Source organism: Zootoca vivipara, chromosome 9 (assembly GCF_963506605.1).
Source record: "Zootoca vivipara chromosome 9, rZooViv1.1, whole genome shotgun sequence".
Classification (NCBI taxonomy): domain Eukaryota; kingdom Metazoa; phylum Chordata; class Lepidosauria; order Squamata; family Lacertidae; genus Zootoca; species Zootoca vivipara.
This window is the reverse complement of record NC_083284.1, coordinates 50705990-50723295: the sequence shown is the minus strand read 5'-3', so window position 1 is coordinate 50723295 and position 17306 is coordinate 50705990. Positions and strand designations below refer to the sequence as shown.

Here is a 17306-nt window from a genome sequence, read left to right as displayed (position 1 = left end):
GTTCCTATCACAGTTATTTAATTTACCCAAGATAAGTGTCAGCTAAATTGCAAAAACAATAGCCTATCGCTAACAATCTCCCTTCCAACTCTACACTCTTGCTCAGTTGGGTGTGAATCAATGCAACTTACATGGACCTAAAGTTAAGCACACAGCTATGCATTTACTGTAGCTATAGGCTGGTCTCATTGATACTTCATCACATGTCCAATTGCGTCCTATAATTATTTTAGAAAGAGAATGTAATTTACTTTATTCTGAAATAGTCAGGGCTGGTCCACCCATTAGCCACAGTGAGACCTTTGTCTCAGGCAGATGGAGAGGGCCTGTGCATCTCCCCCCTCCCCCCTCTCTCTGTGTGTGTCCCAACCCAGACACACTCTCAGTGTCATTTCGCCAGTGACTGTGGGTCAGTGCTGCCACCAGCTCCCACTGTCCACTACGGAGTGTGAAGCTGCAGCAAAGCTCTCAGCAGCAATTCTTACAGGGCTCTCTAGATAACCTATGCCTCACTTTGAAGAACAGTTCTTCCTCAGAGTGAGTCATTGTGGATGAAGTGGCCTCTGAGGGTGCCTGCATGATCCCTGCATTGCCATGGTGAATGCCACCTAAAGTTAAAAATGTATTTATTGCCATGGCAACAAAGCAGCACAAGACTTTGTCAGATGAGATGGCTCTGGTCAGCCTTGGCACACTTGTGATGATGTAGTGGCAAAAGCAACAGCAGCAGGTCAACATGCTGGGGCAGTGGCAGCTGCCAGTATGCCTCAGGTGGCAGAAAGTCTTGCACTAGCCCTGGAAATGGGATACAAAAGCACATAAATACCACAAAATGCTAGTGACTGAATCCAGTATCTGCATTCAAGTCAACAGAATAACTCAATCTACATTCACTGAAATAGCAATACAGAATGGGTCCCTCCGTTGTAAACATTACAGCATTCTTTGAATTGTACAATGTACCTTATCAGTAAGTTTTGTTGAGCAGGTTTTGGTGCAATCAATATTATTTAGGAGACAACTGAAGGCAGCCCTGTTTAGGGAAGCTTTTAATGTTTAATAGATTGTTGTATTTTAATGTTCTGTTGGAAGCCGCCCAGTGGTGGGGTATAAATAATAAATTATTATTACAGTGATGGAGAACTTGTAGCTTTCCAGATGCTATTGGAACTCCAACTCCAGCCCCCGATAGCCACGGATATTCTTGTGGCTGCATCAACATCTGGAAAGCTATAAATTCCTTGTGTCTATTTTAGTGTCTGATTCTCAGTTCCACATGGACCAGCGTTATAGAGAGTTATCTTTCCATCAAGGCAATCTTATGTGGGACCAGTAAGGAGCAGAGTGGTCAGTCCACTGTCATATCCCAAGTACAGCCAGCTCTTACCCATTCTTCTTTGCTATCCTAGTTCTAGGTTGACAAAGATGAAAGGACGAAAGATCAAGACACTGGGTCCAAAGATCGAGACACTGGGAGACAACTGCTGCCCAGCCTTGGGCCCATTTCAAAGTTTGTTGCTGGGTGTGTAATGCGTGTCATCCTTAGTCTCAGTGTTACACCTGTACCTCTGCCCATCATTGTCTCTGGCGCCACCTACTGCCTGGGCTTCCCACCTTCTGCCCTACCTGTCCCAATGAGCAACAGCCACTAGAAACTCCAATCATTATTATTTGCTGCTTCTGAGCTGATGCTCAAACAAGTTAGATCCAGTTAAAAGCTATATTAAAACTAGGTTTCCGCTGCCTCCCGCATCTCCGCTCAGTAGGAAGAAGGCCAATAAGACAGATGAGTTCTAGGCCAGTCTGAATTGATGCATGCAGATGAGCTTTGGGTTTGGACTTGAAAACAAGCAGAGGTTCTGTTCACTTTTACCGAATGTATGCTCACAAGGGTTCACACAGCTATTTGTGCACACAGCTATTAACTTGGTAAAATGTGAAAAGCTTGCAGTTCTCCTGGCATGTAACTCTGAACAATGGACAAGTTCTCAACTTTGGGGAGCGAGGAAGTGTATGCTGATCATATTAGTGAGAAGTAAAGCTCTACGATGTGCAAGCCATCAATAAGCATAGGTTTAAGGAAGCACCTGATGCAAGTTTCCACTGAGAACTTCTATTAGTTTTTAAAAATGTTTCGTGTCTTTCCCACCTAATTTTCAATTACTCTTTCTCTATTTGTATTCAGCGCGGCACATATTTAGAAGCCCCCCCAAAATCCCATCTCTCCAGTTTAAGGAAAGGTAATCCTTTAAGGGGTTCTCTGCTAATAGTGCTTTAAACACCAAGCTGTTTATTGAGTTACATTGATTTTCATGTAGATGCAGGCAATTCAATTGGAAATCTGACCTAGGGGAAAATCCTAATTATTTTAAACTACGAAATACCTGCTATTTGTTTTTATTTCTTTGCTACATTGGAAAGCAAGATCATTAATGATCACAAAAACATGCTTTGTTAAGGGGAAAAAAAAGTAGGCAAGCTGGTCAGTGCACCTCTATTAAACACCAAGGCTGATGTGAGGTTAGGAAGCCAATCAGTGAAATTTGAAAATGAAACACTAACAGCTGGAGGATTAGCTGTTAAACACCACATACAGGACTAACACATTTGGAATCTGGACAGAATTTCAATCTTGCACCTTGTATCTTGTTTTATTAAGCATCATGATTGTACGACTAGTACCGTAAGTATTGCTGTACAAACTCACATGGTGCAATTATTATGGTGCATTGTGTTATTTACCATCTTTTTTCTTTTGAACCCTGTAATAGGATTACAAAGACTCTCAGAAATATAGGTGGTGTAAGTTATTCCTCTTGACAATTACAGTGGTACCTCGACTTACGAATTTAATGCGTTCCAAACGCACATTCGTAAGTTGAAAAAAATGTAAGTCAAATCCCATAGGAATGCATTGGGAGAAAAAATTCGTATGTCGAAGCAACCCTATCTAAAAATTAGTAAGTCAAAAAAATCCTATCTAAACCGCATCTAAGATGGCGGACGGAGCTCCGTTCATAAGTAGAAACATTCGTAAGTAGAGTTATTCGTAAGTCGAGGTACCACTGTATTGCAGACTCCTTTTTCTACTGCTATGCAGCTTGGGACCCTCGTACCTATGGGACCGCCTCTCCTGGTATGCCCCGCGGAGGACCTTAAGGTCCACAAACAACAATATTCTGGAGATCCCGAGCCATAAGGTGGCTAGATTGACCTCTACTAGGGCCAGGGCCTTTTCAGTATTGGCCCCAACTTGGTGGAACGCTCTTTCCCAGAAGATCAGGGCCCTGCGGGATTTGTCATCTTTCTGCAGGGCCTGCAAGACAGAGCTGTTCCGCCTGGCCTTTGGGTTGGACTTAGTCTGACCCCTCTGTTTTCCTCCCTCATGGCTTGGATTTATGGACTACTTAAAAATGAGGCTGCATTTTAAATTTTAATATTGTATTTTAATCTGCATTTTAATTAATTGCTTTTTATGTTTTATTGTAATTTTATTGGTGCTAGCCGCCCTGAGCCCGGTTTTGACTGGGGAGGGTGGGGTATAAATAAAATAATATTATTATTATTATTATTATTATTATTATTATTATTATTATTATTATTGGATAGTGACCACAGACTTACTGGGAGTACCACAAGGGCTGGGTGCAATGCACTTTGTTTTATTGTCATTATTCTCTGTGCAGGTTTTATTTCCCTCTAACATTATTTTATCTGTACTGACAGAAGGTTGGATCCGAAATACTAATTCTGTTGGCGGAAACTGTTTTCATTGGAAGAATGGAATCTTCAGATCCAACTCATTGGTTCTACCCATTTTCTCCTTTCAATCTTTCTATCATTGTATTTATTTATACATGCAGCTCCCGTTTACCAAACACAGTATATGCTCCATGGAAATTGTTCATTAGGCGAGCGTTTGCATAACGAGTCCACAATTTCCATTCATTCCTATGGGAACATTTGTAATTGGGGATTTTCTGATCTCTCTCCATGGCTTCTTCCTAAAATGGCTGCAGCCAATCAGTATCTCTCTCACAAAGAACAAAAACTGATCTGTCTGATCTCTCCAGCTCTCCAGTTTGTCTGATCTTTTTCCCACCCTCTCTGCACAGTTTCTGTCCAAAAATGTCTGCAGCTAAACAGCAAAGCACAAACTAGCAAGAAAGTAGGTAGGCTCCAGATGTTCAGCTATCTGAACCTGCAGAGTGTACAGCAAGGTTTGGGCATAATTCTTTGTATTCAAATAAGTTAATTTTTGCATAGCGAGTGGATAGCAGGACCTGCATGTGTAAGAAATTATAGTTTACTCTTGTAACATACATACATACATACATGCATGCATGCATGCATGCATACATATATTACACAAGACAGCTCTTATGTGTGGTTGCCATCAATAAATACACTCTAGCACCAATATTAAATCAATAAGTTTGGTATTCTATAAGTTTAAAATTGGTAAATGGAATTTCAAAGTATACTTATAATAAAATTAATCCATTAATCCATTCTCATAGCTGCAGGCTGCAATTCTGTCCCCATCCATTAGAGTTTAAAGAGATTGGTGAGATTGATAGTTATTGTGAACTATGACTACCGTGTTTCCCCTATATTAGGACACCGTCTTATATTTATTTTTTTATTACTGTAAGTAACTCCTTACCGTGGCCAGTGTTGCTGCTGCTGGGTCCCGCTGGCTCAGGGCTAGGGGCACACAGCAAGCCTCCTCCTGCTGCTGCTGCATTGCTGCTGCTGGATCCCAGAGGCGGCCTGCCGGGTCGGTGCCCAGCAGCACCGCGCAAAGCGCCGGATTGAGGAGGCGGCCTGCCAGGTCGGCGCCAATCAGCACCGCGCAGAGTGCCGGATCAAGGAGCTGGTCTGCAGAGTCGGCGCCCAGTAATGCCACGCTGGATTAAGGAGGCGGTGCTCCGTGCAGTGCTGCTGGGCGCCGCCCCTGCAGGCCGCTTCCTCGATCCGGTGCTCCGCGCGGCACTGATCGGCGCCGACCCGACAGGCCACCGGATCGAGGAGGTGGCCTGCCGAGTCGGCGCCCAGCAGCACCACGCTGGATTGAGGAGGTGGTATTCCATGCGTCGCTGCTGGGCGCTGACTCTGCAGACCGGCTCCTCAATCTGGCACTCCGTGCGGTGCTGATCGGCGCCAACCCGGCAGGCCGCCTCCTCGATCCGGGGCGCTGACTCTGCAGACCGACTCCTCGATCCAGCGCGGCTGGGCGCTGACCCTGCAGGCTGCCTCCTCCTCCTGCCGTGGCCGGCGTGCTGGGTCCCACTTGCTGGCTGGGGTGCTCAGCGGTCTCGCTCTGTGCGGCGCAGAAGTATGTCTTATTTTGGGGGTATGTCTTATATTTCACAAATCCTTAAAAATCCTGCTACGGCTTATTTTATGACTACGTCTTAAAATAGGGGAAACACGGTATGTATAAGGGGGAACTGGATATATATGGGATTAGAACTGTTGCTGAATTAGTCAGTCATTGCAGGAAAATGGAAGCCCTACCCAAACCACTTGAATGTTTAAAAGCTTAACAAATACCCAAAACAATGAATGTGCTATTGCAAAAGCAGTAATGCAATAAATACACGGGCAACACATAGTTTTGAAATCTAGTTGAACCCCCTGCCTTCCCAATGCGGATGGAAAAAACCCTGTTGTGTCTAATACAATGGAAAAAAATGTGCAAGAACAGTTCATCCATATATAATTGTAATCCATGTAGGTTGGTGAGGCCAACAGAAGAATGATTTGCTGAATAATTACAAGCTGACAAGCTAAAGCTTAGCGATAGGCTTTGTCTCCCACATCCATTTTACCATAGACTTTTAAAAGGAGCAGGAAATATGGAGATAAATGTGAAGGATCACTATGAAAAGTCTTCCTTCATTTGTCCTCTTTGTGATCTTTAATGACATATCATGGATCCAACTTAGTTAGATATCAAAGGTTATTTGGTCAAAGACTGGTTTCTGAAAAGAAACATAACATAATTCTAAGAAAGAAAAAAGGCATCTTTCTTTTATATCCATATAATATGCAGGATGAAAAGGAAAAATGAGTCTACAAAAACATAGGGCCTCTGCTCTTGCTTGCAAAAAAACAAACCTATGAATGGAAGTGCTGAAAGTCAGCAAGTTGCTCAATTTGTCGAAACAGAAGCTTTGTGGAAATGTTAAATAATTCATTATGCCTGCTAACAAACTCAACAAAAATTATTTCAGGGTGCTAGATTTCCTGGCAAACAAACCAGCTTTTATGTTCATGTACAATGTTTCTTTAGTTTCCTTTGTTAATAAAGGTGAAATGAGATGCACGACTACAAGCTAAAAACAGAAAAGCTGGTAGAAATGAACTGATTTATCCAATGATTAGGAAGAATACCAAAATAGTTATCATTGGAGTCAGTGAACTTATGCGTAGAGAAAACCAAGAAAAAATTGAATAGAGATTCTTGCCCCTTCCATCTGGGATGTGATAGCTATAAAGGATTGATGATCCATCATATAATCATTTCCTTTTTTTAAAAGTAACAATTCCTTTACACAAACCATAGCTGCCAAGTCTCCCGTACTCCCCGGGAAACCCCCATTTTTTCAGCCGTTTCCCGCTGGCAGCCCGGATTTAAAAAAAAACCTGTAAATCCCCCAGATTCTTACCGGCCTGGGGAGGCTCCTTCTGCACATGTCTGGAGTCTCTGGACATGTGCAGAAGTGATTTCTGGCGCTGTGGCCATTTTGGAAATGGGCAGAGCATGTGTAGAAGTGACTTCCGGTGCTGCTCTGCCCAGTTCCAAAATGGCCGCAACATGACTTCCGGTGCCAACCCCGGATTTTTCAATCTGGGAGTTGGGACCTATGACACAAACTAACAAGTGAAAATATTCCATTTGAAGGAACAAGCTTCAAAGTGCTAAATTTCTGATTCAGTCAAGGCCAGGACCTTTGGCTTTTTAAGTTCAGCATTGAAAAATAATATTAAAGCACAGTTAGCCTACCAATTGTGCAGTGCTCGCCATTCCAGCCTTGGTTGCATTCACACTTTCCATCTTTACATGTTCCATGTTCAGCACACCGAGGGTGACATGCTCTTTGACTGCAGGATGGGCCAGTCCAGCCTTCTTCACAACGACAAGTTCCACCCATGCAGACACCATGTGTGCCACAGTCAACAGAACAGATTTCTGCATCAGAAATAAACAGCAGGAGATAGGATGGTGGGGTTGGGGTGGGGGTGGAGAAAGAACACAATAATTAGCCAAATTCCTGATCCAACCTGATCACAGAGGAAGGCAAACCCTTTGAAAAATTTAATTTAAAAAGTTACTATAGAAGCATTTTCAGGAAGCTCTCAAGAGGATGGGGAACCTACATCTTAGCTAATGCTCTATTTGTTGCCCAGGAGATTTAGTGATGTCTATCTACCCCAGCTTTTCTTCAGTTAGCTTCGAGTATTTTAAAATTAGATTTCCTAATCACATATATCTTAAGACTCACCTGTTCTTACACATATGAGGATTTATGTAATAGTCTTACTGAGCATTGAGATCATATGCACTGAAAACTAATAGTAGCTACAGCAGAAAATCTTGCTTTAACCCACAGAAAAATAAAGATACAAAAATGTCATGTTAATGTTTTGATTCTACCAGTGTTAAGCCTGAAGTCTTCCACCAAGGGAGTAAAAACAGTTATTCCTTTTGTCTATTACCGTTCTATGATCTCCAGCACTTTTGTTCCTGAAATTGTCAGTCTAATGGATTATTTTATGTAACCTTGAAATTAAGTGTTTCCATTCTTCAAATCCCGATTGTTGAAAGAAAGGGCACTGAGATAAAGCTCTTTCCTACTCTCTGCCCTATTGTGGCAAATTAATATAACTACACTCCCAAGTCCACAAGTAAGTATAGTTATTGTGTGGAACATCCAAAACAAGATGGATGCCTTTTGTATGTGGGTGTCTATCCTTGAGCCCAAAATATCTTGTCTTCTGATTGGGTAGTTTTGGCATAGGCATTGGGAGTGAATCCAGAACTATCCAACCTGACTGCTGGATGACTGATTGGCAGGGTCGCCTCTGGGTTAAGGATCACCCTATAACCTACAACTGGGCATCTGGACACAAGCACTGCCCCTAGGACCCCTCTAACAGGGTACCCTGATCCACTGGAGTGGGCGCTGGGACTCCCAATCTCCTTCCTGCTTAGACTAAGGAGCCAACCCAATGCTCTAACTGCCAGATTAGTTGTGACAATTGTTATATGGTAGGCAAAACCCCCCCAAAAAGAATCAACAGACCATTTAACCCATTATTTACAGCAGGGGTGGGCAACCTTTTTTCTGTGAAGGGGCACATATCCTCAGGGGTAATCTGTTGGGGACCACATGTAAGAGGTGGGTAGGGTTGGGCCAAAAGTAGATGAAGCCACCTGTTTTTTCTTTCACTCTGTTTGCCATGTTCTCCCACTCTGCCATCCTCATTCCTCCCATTATCTCCATCCTTGTTACCTGCATGACATTAGGCCAAAGGCCACATGAAATTAGGGGAAAGGCCGCATGTAGGAGAGAGGTTGGTCACTTTTCATCTACTCATCTACAGTATTCAGTTCCTTATTTGTCATCTTGTGAAAATGCACTGTGACTGCTAAAATAATAAAGTGTTTTCTAGGCTACATAAAACACTTTATTCTCAAGCGGAATACAAGATGTGAAATAATACTCCAGTCTATTACAGTTTGCAGTCATCTCTCCTTCTTTTTTTGAGGGAATAGTTTTCTGTGGAGCTAATATGAGGAGTAAAAACATAGGTTAAGGGATATAGTTGAAGACTCTTAGAACAAAGCTGGCACAGCCATATGCTGTTTCATAAGCATATTATATGACTTCCGTCTCCTGAAAGAAAGAAACAGCAGAAAAAGCAATTCTGGAAACAAAGATCAGAAATTATTTGTGATAGATATTGAAATAGGAATGTAATAATAAAAAGCTGAAAAGGATCCATCCCCTGAGACGTCATTGCTGTATCTCAAAGAGCTGTAGAACATTGAACATACTATCAAGACTTGTGAAACATTTGAACTAAATGATGTATTTATTTATTATGAGATCTTGGATGGATTAACTTCAAAACTTCAAAATATCAACTCTGCTCTGGAAGGAAAAGGTTTATTTCAGAGGCCCCACCTTTTGTCTTCCATCTAATCAATTTTTCATTAGAGTGGAGGTGTTTATCAGCTTCTAGCACACTTGCTTTAAGCAAGGTGCGTCAGTCTTTGTAATGAACTTATTAATTAGAGTTAATTTAACTGAAGAGGAATTGGAGGGCTAATTAATGGACAAACTGCTGATGAAGACAGAGGAAAGCAAAGTTGATTTTAAATGCCCCCCCCCCCCGCTAAACCTTTGGATGGAGCAAAACAACTTTTACTTTCCCTCTTAGAATCTTAACAAAAGAATTTTTTAATTAGGAACATTTATACACTGATTATCTACAGGTTATTTGAAACATTTGGAGAATGAGGAGCAAAGTAATTAATCTATAAGTTTCAATGGTTCTGGAGCACAATTAGCTCTCTAGCCACCCACTCACCACCACCACCACCCCTGGAATACTGCCCTGGCTGCTCGTCCACGAACGCCACCATTCCACGGACACTGCATCAGCCTGGCTTGCCAGTCTGCTGCTCTTTCCACACCCTTCTACTGCAATCCTAGCCGTTCATTCTTCTCTCTTCTCTCTTCCTCCCACCTCCACCCCCTCCCTTACCAGGCAGTGATAAGGATGGAAAAGGTCATGGTTTTCTTCCATTATTATTACTTAACATGTGGAAGTTGGACAGCCAGTGGGTGGCACAGGGATGCTCCAACCATACCCACCATGTTCAACCCCGTTCCAATGCCTCCGAACCTGTAGGGGCCCAGAGTCATTTGGGCAGAAACGATGATGGTCAGTGAAGCTGTAACTTCACTGCACCTGGTTATAAAAATATGATTTAAAAGAAAAGAAAGGAATGTTGTGGTGATTAATGTCAGCCTAGTTATTCTCAGGGGTGTTGACCCTTGGTCTGTTTGCCACTGCACTGCTACCCTCAGCTTCTGTCACTCTCTGGCAGTCATACCACCAACACTCCTGCAGCCAGGCTGTAGGGCCTACCAAAGAATAATGCCATTGTAGGACCCTGGCAGCATTGGTTGTTGTTTAGTCGTTTAGTCGTGTCCGACTCTTCGTGACTCCATGGACCATAGCACGCCAGGCACTCCTGTCTTGCACTGCCTCCCGCAGTTTGGTCAAACTCATGTTCGTAGCTTCGAGAACACTGTCCAACCATCTTGTCCTCTGTCGTCCCCTTCTCCTAGTGCCCTCAATCTTTCCCAACATCAGGGTCTTTTCCAAGGATTCTTCTCTTCTCATGAGGTGGCCAAAGTATTGGAGCCTCAGCTTCACGATCTGTCCTTCCAGGGAGCACTCAGGGCTGATTTCCTTAAGAATGGATAGGTTTGATCTTCTAGCAGTCCATGGGACTCTCAAGAGTCTCCTCCAGCACCATAATTCAAAAGCATCAATTCTTCGGCGATCAGCCTTCTTTATGGTCCAGCTCTCACTTCCATACATAACTACTGGGAAAACCATAGCTTTAACTATACGGACCTTTGTCGGCAAGGTGATGTCTCTGCTTTTTAAGATGCTGTCTAGGTTTGTCATTGCTTTTCTCCCAAGAAGCAGGCGTCTTTTAATTTCGTGACTGCTGTCACCATCTGCAGTGATCAAGGAGCCCAAGAAAGTAAAATCTCTCACTGCCTCCATTTCTTCCCCTTCTGTTTGCCAGGAGGTGATGGGACCAGTGGCCATGATCTTGGTTTTTTTGATGTTGAGCTTCAGACCATATTTTGCGCTCTCCTCTTTCACCCTCATTAAAAGGTTCTTTAATTCCTCCTCGCTTTCTGCCATCAAGGTTGTGTCATCTGCATATCTGAGGTTGTTGATATTTCTTCCGGCAATCTTAATTCCGGCTTGGGATTCATCTAGTCCAGCCTTTCGCATGATGAATTCTGCATATAAGTTAAATAAGCAGGGAGACAATATACAACCTTGTCGTACTCCTTTCCCAATTTTGAACCAATCAGTTGTTCCATATCCAGTTCTAACTGTAGCTTCTTGTCCCACATAGAGATTTCTCAGGAGACAGATGAGGTGATCAGGCACTCCCATTTCTTTAAGAACTTGCCATAGTTTGCTGTGGTTGACACAGTCAAAGGCTTTTGCATAGTCAATGAAGCAGAAGTAGACGTTTTTCTGGAACTCTCTAGCTTTCTCCATAATCCAGCGCATGTTTGCTATTTGGTCTCTGGTTCCTCTGCCCTTTCGAAATCCAGCTTGCACTTCTGGGAGTTCTCGGTCCACATACTGCCTAAGCCTGCTACCACTGCTACCAGATGCTACCACTGACTTACTGTGATATCACAAGGTTCAATATTAATGTTGTTATTATAGTGCTGCAGGCTGGTACCTCAGCAAAAAGACTGCACTATCATCTTTCGAGTGAAGAAATTTGCAGAGGTTTGTTTAATAGAAAACCTTCAAGTCTATGCAGAATGTGAGGCACTTTTGCACATCTGGTCAGGCATACATGATGTGAACTTGGCTCACTCCTGTATTAATAAATGAAATGGTTTTACTGGTGATTTGTTAATTATTCTATATGATTTATGTTGCAATTGTAATGTTACTGTTACATATTGTTTGTCAGCTGCTTTGTGATGTGTGGGTAAAAAGCGGTGTGGAAATATATGAATGAAATTAAATGAATCTAGTCTTGGTGGTGGCAATCTGCTATCATTGTATGGCCAATTTCAGTTAAGTATTCCTACATGGTTTTTGCTTGAATTGCTTATAGCCTTTAGCTATAAAGGAAAAGGTAAAGGGACCATGACCGTTAGGGTCTGGGGTTGCGGTGCTCATCTCGCTTTACTGGCCGAGGGATCCAGCGTACAGCTTCCGGGTCATGTGGCCAGCATGACAAAGCCACTTCTGGCGAACCAGAGCAGCGCACGGAAACTTTGTTTACCTTCCCACCGGAGCGGTACCTATTTATCTACTTGCACTTTGACGTGCTTTCAAACTGCTAGGTTGGCAGGACGTGGGGATTCGAACTGCCGACCTTCTGCTTGGCAAGCCCTAGGCTCTGTGGTTTAACCCACAGCGCCACCCACATTCCTATACTGGGACATAAATATAATATCATTCTAGAATATTGCCCAATATTAACAGTTAAAGCAAACAGATTTCTTTAAAAAAAATCCTTACCATTGGAGCAATCAGGACCAGTCCAATTAGGGTCACAAGTGCATGTGCCACTTTCTTGAAGATACGTGCCATGGCCAGAGCACTGGTCTGGACACATAGTCTTCAGAATTTCACAGTTGTTACCACCCCATCCTGGATTACAATGGCACTCTCCATGGATGCACACACCATGATTTGAACAGGCTGGATCTAAACAATCAGCTGAAATGGGAAGACAGTTTTGCACCTATGAGTTCTATCGTTATTTCCCATGAATTAGGCTACAATATATTCATTCTTACACATGAGTAAAGAAGCACAACGATTCAGTGATCTGTATAATGTTCCTATTAGGCCCTGAAAAAGAAGAGAGTACAAAGCAGAAGAAACCTTCAATTCCTTGCTATGCTCCTTTTACTTTAACTACAAGTTAACAGATCATAGCAGTAAAAATCAATAGAGGTACACGCTTTAATCATCAGAAGGTCTAGAAAAAGACCTGGCTGTAATTGTGGCAGGGCCTGCAGAACAGGGCTTGCTAACACAAAATGATGATTATTTTAGCTCTCATTTAAAAAAGTATGCTTCAAATCATAAAGGCAAGCAAACAAAACAGAATGCAACAGGCTGCAATCCTAACCCCACTGACCCACTTAATTCATGGAACTTACTTCTAAGTAGACATGGCTAGAATTGCAGCCTTAGAAGCTAGAATTCCCCTTTACCTTCCCAATATATGTGCCTACATATTTTCTAATACCTGCAAGTTCCATGCCTAACTAGCCAACAAGCCAGATGCCCATGGGAAGCCCAAAAGCAGGGCCTGAGTGCAACTGCACTCTCCCCACTTGTGATTTCAAGGAATGGGAATTCAGAGGCAACTTGTCTCTGATAGAGGAGGAAGAACCTAAAACATTCTGGCTAGTAGCCTTATCCTCATGAATTTTTCTAATCCTCTTTTAAAGCCATCCAAGTTGGTGACCACCACTTCTTGTGAAAGCTAATTCCATAGTTTAACTTTGTGCTGTTTCTGTTCTTAATAGTTCAACATTCAGCTACATTGGTTATCTACAAGGTCTAGTGTTCTGAGAGAGGGAGATGCAAACTTTTATACACCTCTATCATGTCTTCTCTTATTATGGCTGCTTAGTTTGTTCCAAAATTCAAACCTTGTTGAAAATAGAGATATACATATGAGATATACATAGAGATGTACATGTGCATACTATATATCAGGCATCCCCAAACTGCGGCCCTCCAGATGTTTTGGCCTAAACTCCCATGATCCCTAGCTAACAGGACCAGTGGTCAGGGATGATGGGAATTGTAGTCCAAAACATTTGGAGGGCCAAAGTTTGGGGATGCCTGCTATATATAGATTTGGTCATTTGCTAGAAAGGAAGAATACTCTTTATGAATTAATCTTCTGAGTTATACCAGGGCAGAGAGAAGATGGGATTTATTGCAATATTCAGAACAAAAGAAACAGGTTTGAAATCATCTGAGGGTAGCTACTGAAGTGAATACAAGTTAGGGGAAGTACTGTTGCCCAAGACCATGCATATGAATAGACTGCCTTAGTGGACTCTGCTATTCCTGTGTTGTGACAGCTGTGTACCACCCTCAGCCTGTTTAGGAAATAAATGACTTGCATACCCTCTATCTTTCTTAATTCACTTTAATGTGCTTTAGTTGACGAGATTTAATTTAGCAATTTGACTCAATAAAACCTTACACTTGTAGGGTCAATGGTCTGAAAATTTAATTCCAGAGACTTAATTGTATTACTTTGTACGTGCAGATCAATAAAATCAATCTGATTGAGAATGGAAACGTGTGGGATTTTTTCCATCTGAAAAAATATCAGCACAGAGGAAAGGCTATCATAATTATTTACACCACCACAACAGAAAAATTCTGTACCGTTTAGCACTTTCAGGAATGTAGTTTATGTAGGAGGTTTTCAGTACATGCAATTTCTTCTACTATGTGAAAATACTGATTCTTTTGTCAAACTATCTTTTTTCTTTCCTACCTCATCTTAGCTCAGTGATGTAACAAAGAAGATCAAGCTCACAAGCTAAGAGATTAAAATGTATTTACACATTCAATAGTTAAAGAAACTAAAGTCTACAGTCCAAGAAAGATTTTCTAAATCCTATGTTTAATATGCTTGAAAGATTCTGAATGTGAATGATATGCATATAAAAGAGATGTTTTCATTAAATCTAAAATGTGCTAGCATCTGCATTTATTTGGTATTATATTTAGGGCCTAGAACATAATAGTGTAGCAAAGCACTCCTGAAGAATTACAGTCAAATCCTAAGTAAATGTTTATATATTTACCTTCCTCACAGTTTTCTCCTTTGTATCCAGAGTTGCAGGCACAAGAGCCCATGATGCAAATCCCACGACCTCCGCATTGAGGGTCAATGCACTGGGTGGTAGGCACATCACACTCTGTCCCTTTCCAGCCACTGTAGCAAAGACAGCGTCCTTTGGAGTACTGCCCATTGCCACTGCACAATACTGGGCAGGCTGCTGTGAAATAAAACATGACAGAAGACTTAACGCAATTCTTTTCAATCAAGCTTTAGTAGCAGAGGAACATCTAGACAACAAGTTGTACTTTAGTTTCTTTTTCTTGCTGCTCTAGTAACTACTTGTATTTCTGTTCTGTATTTGTATTGACTTAAGAAAGGAATTCAATTTATATACCTCTTGAACAATCAGGGCCCAGAAATCCAGCAAAACAATGGCATGATCCTGATACACACTCTCCGTTTCCATGGCAATTGCGGGGGCATTCCACCACAGACTCTGAAAGAAACCGTAAGAAGAGAAATTCTAATACCCTGCAATCACAGCAGTTAGCAAAAACAGAAGAGAACTCTTATTTAAATCATTTGATAGCAAATTAAGACACTTTTAGGATTGTGCATGCTTAGCTTGTTTACTGCCTTTGAGAATGTAAATAGAGCTTAATTCATTTGAATTACTTGTAGAATCTTACTGCAGTAACTTCTAACAAAAGGGCTATATATTTTAATAAAATTATTACAAGATCTTTATACTTTGATAACGGAGCATAGCAACATGTCATGTCATAAATATTTTAGTACACTTCAAATAAGTCAGATTTTGACACAACTGTGTTCCATCAAAACAGATTTTCTGCAAAATACTCAAGATTGTCCAACAAAGAAGAAAATATTAGAGAATAGTTCAGCTTGCAACTTTTGTAAATGAACACAGTGAATGCAATTCTTACCTATGACAATTGTATTAAAAGACACTTGTTCTGAATTTTTCCCATCATTATAAAAAGCCAGGTGCCAGATGCCAGCATCCAAATACTGGATGAAACCTGCTTCATGAAGACTGACAGACCTTGCCTGTCTACCTGCTCTCTCTGCCTCAATAAGGTTGCGCTGTTCCTTTGCAATCAACCGGCTACCATCCAAAAGTTCCACAAAGTCATACTGCAAGGGGAAATTGCACAAAATGTACATATTATCCATCTATGTAGTGTTGCATTGATTATAGCCTTTAAAAAGTTCCTAAATTAAAGCTTCAGTGCCTGAAGTATTTTCAACAGTTAATCTTTGAAGTAGTGTAGTGTGGGACACACAGTTCCCTTGTCAGCTTCTGTAATATGCTGCTTGCATGCCAACATCCTGACCTGTATGCTACCTGGAGTACATTTTCATGGCTGTACTCAGTCACTGAGACAGATGATTTTATATACTTTTCTGAAGGAAAGCCACAAGATTACCTTTTGCACACAACCAGCAGTATAAGAAGAGTCACCTAGAGGTAACCAAATGATGATGGTAGCAATCAATGGCAGTTGATCCCCCTATAACTCAGTGACTCATTATTTTATTTATTTCTTATTAAGAACATAACAGAAAAGCTACAAATAGAGACACTGATAATGGAAAACACTGTATCAGCTTTAAGAGATAACATAGCTGTCAAAAGCACTATGTTTTATTAACAGCAACAAATAGGTTATCAGAGGCTTAGACAGAACAGTATCAAATATGCCAAAATTAGAGACAATCTTTAGTTGCTTTGTGCATTACTTACTATTTTACACTCAAAATTAGGAAAAACTAGGTCAGGTTCTGGTAAAGGGTAAAGGCTAATAGTGTGAACTGGGAAATTTCTTCTTAGCCTGAGCCCAGCTACTATCCTCAGACTCAGCACCCTATCAGCAATGTATTAATACTGATGTGTGCTAAAGGGTTGTTGCATGGAGTTACTATGTAAGAAGCACTGTGAAAACTCAAAAAGTGAGCATCAATCAATCAATCAGCAAAATTATTATGATTTATTATTATATTCTAAAGAACCTCAAATTTCCACCACTGAAGCAATCACAGATAAAATTGATTATTTTGTACTCATCCAGTAAATACGTTGCCCAGTTCTGACTACTCTGAAGTGGTGTTTGCCCATAATTTTATTCCTACACTAAATGTTTATTATGGATGTACAACCACTAAAGCAGTTCACCATGTAGGAAGGGTTGCATTGCTTGCATCCTGACAATGCTTACGATCCCAGCAGCAGCAGCACTGCTGCTTCCCTGGAGGAGGAGAAGCAAAGTAATGATGAGGTTGGGGCTGTGCAGGTGCACCAGGAAAGCTAATCTGGCAGTCCCATTGTGCACCTGCACAGCTCCAACAGTGCTGCCCCTCCTGCTCCCCTTCTTGGCATGCTCCATCAAGACGCTTCTGAACGACCTCTATAAAAACTGGCACTCTTCTTTCATACTTTAGACAACACTCAACTAAGTTCTATTTAAGTAAGTGTATAAAATCAACAATTCATCCAAGCCAGTTATAAAGCCAGTTATTGTTACTTGAACTGTGACAACCATACTGTCATCTACTGATTTCAGAATGAGCCTCTGAATAGCATTAAACTGAAATGCTTTGACCCTTTAATTGAATTAACTGGATATCCTTGTTTACTCGGAAGAAACCTAGTGTTTCTAGA

At 41.5% G+C, this 17306-nt stretch overlaps 1 protein-coding gene across 4 annotated transcripts in view; it reads right to left on the bottom strand.

The window, feature by feature from the left end:
* Positions 1 to 17306, bottom strand: part of LOC118083382 (teneurin-3) — a 271449-nt gene that overhangs the window by 103746 nt on the left and 150397 nt on the right. For 3 of the 4 annotated variants that reach the window (XM_060278721.1, XM_060278718.1, XM_060278720.1), the window contains exons 6-10: positions 15571 to 15781; positions 15018 to 15119; positions 14646 to 14840; positions 12319 to 12519; positions 7013 to 7198 (exon numbers count right to left, since the gene is read on the bottom strand). In XM_060278721.1, coding sequence (XP_060134704.1) covers positions 7013 to 7198; positions 12319 to 12519; positions 14646 to 14840; positions 15018 to 15119; positions 15571 to 15781 — 895 coding nt within the window. The remainder of the gene's footprint in view (positions 1 to 7012; positions 7199 to 12318; positions 12520 to 14645; positions 14841 to 15017; positions 15120 to 15570; positions 15782 to 17306) is intronic. The other variant, XM_060278719.1, reaches the window with a different exon arrangement.